We start from the raw sequence: 6,634 nt of genomic DNA on the forward strand, positions 1-6,634 counted from the left end.
TAACAACTAACCACAAATAACTAACCCATTGCCATAGACAGACAGCCCAGATAGCTGACGTGTGTGCCTAGAACAGCGTGCATGAGTCTCAATTGGATATAAACACGAAAATAAGTCAAAATGAAATTAAATTGAAAGGTGTTCGGTAGTAGTGGCAAAGTAGAGGTAGTAGTAATAGGCTATGTGAACAAATGACTTTCTCCACTTTACCCCCATCCCCCTCTCTGTCTCTCTGTCTCTGTCTCTCTCTCTCTCTCTCTCTCTCTCTCTCTCTCTCTCTCTCTCTCTCTCTCTCTCTCTCTCTCTCTCTCTCTCTCTCTCTGTATCTCTCTCCCTCGCGCGCTCTCTCTGTCTGTCTCTCTCCCACCCTCTCTCTCTCTCTCTGTCTGTCTCTCTGTCTCTCTCCTTCGCGCTCTCTGTCTGTCTCTCTCTCTCTCTCTCTCTCTCTCTCTCTCTCTCTCGCACTCTCTCTCTGTCTCTCTCTCTGTCTGTCTCTCTCTCTCTGTCTGTCTCTCTGTCTCTCTCTCTCTCCTTCGCGCTCTCTCTGTCGCTCTCCCTCCCTATCTCTCTCTCTTTTTCTCTCTCTCTCTCTCTGTCTCTCTCTCTCTCTCTCTCTCTCTCTCTCTCTCTCTCTCTCTCTCTCTCTCTCTCTCTCTCTCTCTCTCTCTCTCTCTCTCTCTCTCTCTCTCTCTCTCTCTCGCTGTATCTCTTTCTGCTAATTAAAATTATGACACTAAACAGTCGTGGTTTACAAATGTTTTGGTGTGTCATTAGAATTTTTTTTTTTTTTCTATTGGTTGTGTAAGAACTGACTTAAATGACTCAACGAGGAAGCATGTTTACAAAACATTGAGATCCAGACTCATGATGAATTTCCAGAATGTAACTACATACGAAATACAATATAAAAGTACATACGCCATAGCTCAGTCGGATGAGTGCTTTCTTGATCCAATAAACTGTAGTTTTTGTCTCCTTTCATCCAGTGCACCGCAACTGGTCAAAGGCCGTGGTATGTGCTTTCCTGTCTGTGGAAAAGCGCATACAAAAGATCCCTTGCTACATTAGGAAAATGTTGCCTGTTTTCTCTTATGACCACGTGTGAGAATTGCCAAATGTTTGACATCCAATAGACGATGATTGGTTAATCAATGTGCTCTAGTGGTGTCGTGAAACAAAACAAACTTTAACTTTACAGGAATTATGGGATACTATCGATGATAATATAGAAAACAAATGAACGTACATATTATATAGCACTCAAACTCAAGCTAAGGATAACGTATATTTGTTTTATTATGGACGAAGTTAGATCTTAATACAGGTTTTGCCTAGACATTACTAATTATCGTTGCAGAGTGTACACAAGTGTTGGTGAACCATGCAACGATGCCTATGTTGATGAACATGATTACTATGGTAGTAGGTGGGTAATGTTCCGGCGGAGGACCAGCTAGGTTGGTAAAATCGGTCTCCAGGTCATGCTCAGAGAAACAATGACAGTTTTCCCCTTACATGGATCACAAGTGCTTCAGGTCCTGGTTTCATCTTCGTGGACGTCAGTGCATGTCCATGCCATGCTAGGCTCGTTAATGACTATCGTCAACCTGAAACCACAATGCGAATGGAGTGGTCAGTTCGGTCGCCAGACCTCATTCGAATTGAACATGTCCAGCGCATGCTACAGGTAGGCATTTTACACTGTCGGGTCCAGCCACAGACTCTGCAGGGCAGAGGAGTAGCATTTTTGAAGGAATGGAATGACCTTCCACATTTCATTCTTAGACTGATTTCTAGCTATTTTCTAACAAGATTTCTTGCTATTTTTCATTTATTAAACATGTAACTTTCCGACGTTAGGGTTGTTTGGTGATTAATGTCCAAAACATCAAATCAAGAGGATCTGGAATTCATAATCGTTAGCAAACTTTGAGTAGTATATTATAAAACTAAAAAAATAATAAAATAATAATAAAATAAAATAAAAATAAAATAAACCTAGACACTTGCTAGAAAAACAAACAAAAGTGAACGTTATATTAGACTTCATGTTTGCTTTCAAAAAGTGCTAAACACGTTACATTAAAACATACGTCTCTGTCCATTACACACTCAATTAAAACACACATGGATTTCATCTTGTCTCGGATGTTACTGCACATTGGGCAGATTTGCTATTTAACAGGAAGGTTCTGATAATTATACTCGCGTGCCCTTGGGTCTAGACTGCGGGTAGAGTGTAAATAAAATTCAGCTTCAGTCATGTTAATTAATTTAACACATTTTAGACTTAGAGGTGAATTGAACACTGCGGCCGAGTGTTAGGTCCGCTTACAGGGAAGCTAATGTAATTTCATATCTTAATTATGATCTCGTTTGATGAGGAAAAATTAGCACCATGATTCCTTTAAAAGTAGCTGGATTTGACAAGGAAACCACAACGCTTTTATTGACGTTGTCTTCACGCTCGCGATCTCTGACATCAGTTTCCAAGAACACTCGAGGTGAGTTATCTTTTATATAACATGTTATTTATTTCATTTATTTTTAAAGGCATTTGGTCTCCATACAGCATGACATCCCCGCCAAGAATTGGAGTATATAATCACCCTCAAAGTGTAGTCATCTGCAGACATCCCTGCTGTGTCCTCAACGTGGTGCAGGGATGGCAACATTATCATGGGTTTTATTCAGAGTGGCAAATAGAGCACACATTCGGAATTTCTTACAAATTTTAAAACAGGTTTTATAGGCCTCTATGGTAATGTTTTCAATGTGTTGTGTTTGTATGTGCAACATTGGTTTGTTTATCTGAGCTCTTAGTATGAAAATAACGTGGGCTTTTTTTCTTCTTTTTTTCGAAGATTTTCCTTTTGTTATATTGTTTTGATCTTTCGCAGTTGTTTACTTTCAATTAGTTTTTCTTCTTTGGTTTGTCTCTATCATTCAGTTTAATATTGATATGTTTATCACAGATGCATACACTCTTTTCATTATCTAAGATGAACGGTATCTAAAGACCGCTCATATAGTATTGTCTATATATTAAACATTTTCGGTTCGATTTCCCACAAATATATACATATATGTATGCACACATCTGTAATAATTGTTGTTCCTGTTCTCATGCGTTCAAAGTATGCCTTATTTCATGTAACGGGCGTTAGGGTCGGGTGGCAAGGGACTGGGAAAACGCGACTTCTTATTTTGAATACATACAAAACGTGGTATACCAAAGGCATGATATGTGCTATCCTGTCTGTAGGATGGTGCATATAAAAAGATCCCTTGCTACAAATGGAAAAATGTAGCGGGTTTCCTCTCTATGACTGTGTCAAAATAACCATATATTTGACATCCAATGGTCGATGCTTAATAAATGAATATGCACTTGTGGTGTCGTTAAACAAAATAATGTCGTTTTTGTATTATGGCGAACACATAAAACACGAGACTCCTTGTTTTTATTATTATTATTATTTTGTTTAATATTGTAATACGTAGATACCAAATAATAGTACATTAGGTTCTCAATGAGCTGAGCTACGTGACAGCAATCATTTTCCATCGTGCACATTGTATTGGATGGCTATCATTCTTCCCAATGCTATACAACACAACATAACAAAATATAGTTTAAATATTATTATTGTTTTAAATAACTATAATTCAATACAATTTTAATATAATGTTATTAAATGGGTGTTTTCATAATGGCCTTGTTATAACTATAATTCAATACATTTTGGAAATATAGATGCCCAGTCGTATAAACATTTCGTATCGGAGGGTAAATCGTTAGCCAGAAACACTTGTTTAATAATCGCTTGTTAGATACAATAAAATATGATCCAAGGATAGTTTGTATTCTCGTTTATATCGTAAAATTACCAGAAAATCTCACAACGTGCGGTATAAACGTAGGTAGTTCAGTGGTAAAGCGCTCGCTTGATGTGCGGTCGGTTTGGGTTGTCAAGCTCGACAAAACCCATTTTGGGAACGATCCATCCCGGGGGTCTTATAACACTAGACGACGTATAGCAGAAGGGGCTATACGAAAAATATAATAGACTGGTGGGCCCATTGGGCTATTTCTCGTTCCAGCCAGTGACATGTGCTATCCTGTCTGTGGGATGGTGCATATAAAATATTCATGACTACACATGGAAAACAAATGTAGCGGGTTTTCTCTCTAAGACCGTATGTCAAAATTGATATCCAATAGCCAATGATATCAATGTGCCCTAGTGGTGTCGTTAAACAAAACAAACTTTTAACGTTTCATTCTGTACAATGCTATACAACACAACATAACAAAACTATAGTTTAAATAAATAAATAAATATATATATATATATATATATATATATATATATATATATATATATATATATATATATATATATATATATATATAATAACTATAATTCAATACAATTTGAATTGTTATTATTATGTTTTTATTATTCACTTTGTTTACTTTCTAGATGAAGCTAGCTATTGTTTTTCTTCTCTTTGCTCTGGTCGTTGTTCAAGACGTTGACGCATGGCGAGGTCGTCGGTTCTTCAGAAGAATTAAGAACGCGGTTAAAAGAGTTGTTGCCACGGTGACGAGATGGGTGAAAGGTGAGTGGATCAAGACACATGACAGATGAGATCCATCATTTGGAAATATGTATGGGAGGTGGGGGGTTACACACTTCTAATATATTAAATATGTTTAGTTTGTCGAAGGGAAATGAGCCGAACTCCCAAAGAAAGCGAGATCCATAAGTATGTTCGGGAGGGAGGGGGGGGGGGGGGGGGGGGGTGGTGTTGGTCCAAGGAAAAGTTTGAAATGAAGATGCCCAGAGACATTTTATGGGGAATATAATGTTGGTTATTCACAGGAATGTTTCTTTAGCGACATACTGACATAGGTTAAACTCGTATATCTTGTGCATTTCTTGCAGTTTGGAATACAGCAAAGAAAGTCTGGGAATATGTCAAGGTATCTGGGAAACGTGACGTCAACAGTCTCGACCTGAACGGTGATGGTCACGTGGACATAGACGAACTCAGCAAAATGGTTGATGAGCGAGAAGCACGAGACCTTATAGAATCAATGTCTGATTCTTGTAAGTTGATCTCTCTCTCTCTCTCTCTCTCTCTCTCTCTCTCTCTCTCTCTCTCTCTCTCTCTCTCTCTCTCTCTCTCTCTCTCTCTTACGTATTCATTATTAGTCATCAAACAAGCATTTCAATAGCAACGTTACATTCAAAGGTGTCCAGTGTTCTGAAAAAAAGATCTTCAACTTCCATTTGAGTATGGAGAAATACCTGATTGGAATTATAGTTCCGTATAAAGTTTGCAAAAAGAGCTTGAGGTTATATGATAAGCTTGAGATTATATAATAAACATATTATTATTCTCATGTATTTCGGTATCATCAAGGGTCTTCATGTAGGGGTGCCTGAGGTCCTTGCGTCGCAAGATCGAACCATCTTGGTGGATCCATTCAACTGATTTGTTTCTGTGCTGTCCTGTTTGTGAAAAAGTGCATACAAAAGACCCTAAAAGTGGGTTTCCTCTGACTGTATGTCAGAATTACCAAATGTTTGACATCCATTAGCCAATGATCAATTAATCACTGTGCTCTAGTTGTGTCATTAAACAAAACAAACCTAAACTTTTTTCTTGTAATACATACTAAAATTATGTTTTCTTTTTTCAGCTGACCGTGTGCCAGTACAGGAGTTTGAGCGGTATATCCGTGAACTCAATGAACGTAAGTATTGCGTAGTGTTAACTCGTGTACCAGTACAGGAGTTTGAGCGGTATATCCGTGAACTCAATGAACGTAAGTATTGTGTAGTGTTAACTCGTGTGCCAGTACAGGAGTTTGAGCTATATGTCCGTGAACTCAATGAACGTAAGTATTGCGTAGTGTTAACTCGTTTATCAGTATTAAACTCATATTTGTATGGTAATGTCATATGACAAGTTATTATTCACATGGCTCAACATAAATGAATTAGTAAAAACACATACGAAACACACGTGTAATAACACGTGTAATGACGTAATTTTGGGAAACGACGTCGTAACGTGATGTTGCTTTTCCTCCGTCCTAGTTCAGACTGTGCTTGTGAAATAAGACGTCATTTCGTAGTTTCCTAGTTATGTTTGAAACATTTTGAGACGGCCCTTGTTATTCATAACAATAATAATAATAATATGGATAATAAAGTTATTTTACACTCGGGCAATACGAGAATCCCGACACTCGTTTCATAAATTCAGTACTATACACAAGCTCGTGTAATAATCTCTATATCAGTCATACATATTAAGCTTACATTGCAATATTAAACTTTTATCCCAATATCAAAATCATAGTTCAGTATTAAACGCAGCCAGGTTATTAAACTCACATTTCACTGTGAAACATCAATGTCAATTATTGTGTGTATTGAGGTGAAATTTGATATTTCGGTAGTAAACAAAATGGTATACAGTAATGTATTTAATATCTGTTTAATTTTTGTTTCAGTGACCGAAGAAGACATACATAGGCAATTCGAACAGTGAGAGAAGTACAATCCGTGATCACTGCTGACAGAAATGCGTTACAATTAAAATACACTGCACATAA

General features: G+C 37.5%; 1 protein-coding gene across 1 annotated transcript; it reads left to right on the forward strand.

Moving 5' to 3' along the window:
* The first annotated feature begins 2,441 nt into the window (after positions 1 to 2,441).
* On the forward strand, positions 2,442 to 6,634 carry LOC121378141. The gene is made up of 5 exons (XM_041506244.1): positions 2,442 to 2,504; positions 4,488 to 4,626; positions 4,953 to 5,117; positions 5,714 to 5,767; positions 6,533 to 6,634. The coding sequence occupies exons 2-5, from the start codon at positions 4,488 to 4,490 to the stop codon at positions 6,568 to 6,570; spliced, it is 396 nt and encodes a 131-aa protein (XP_041362178.1). The 5' UTR covers positions 2,442 to 2,504; the 3' UTR covers positions 6,571 to 6,634.

Source organism: Gigantopelta aegis, chromosome 7, assembly GCF_016097555.1.
Source record: "Gigantopelta aegis isolate Gae_Host chromosome 7, Gae_host_genome, whole genome shotgun sequence".
Lineage (NCBI taxonomy): Eukaryota > Metazoa > Mollusca > Gastropoda > Neomphalida > Peltospiridae > Gigantopelta > Gigantopelta aegis.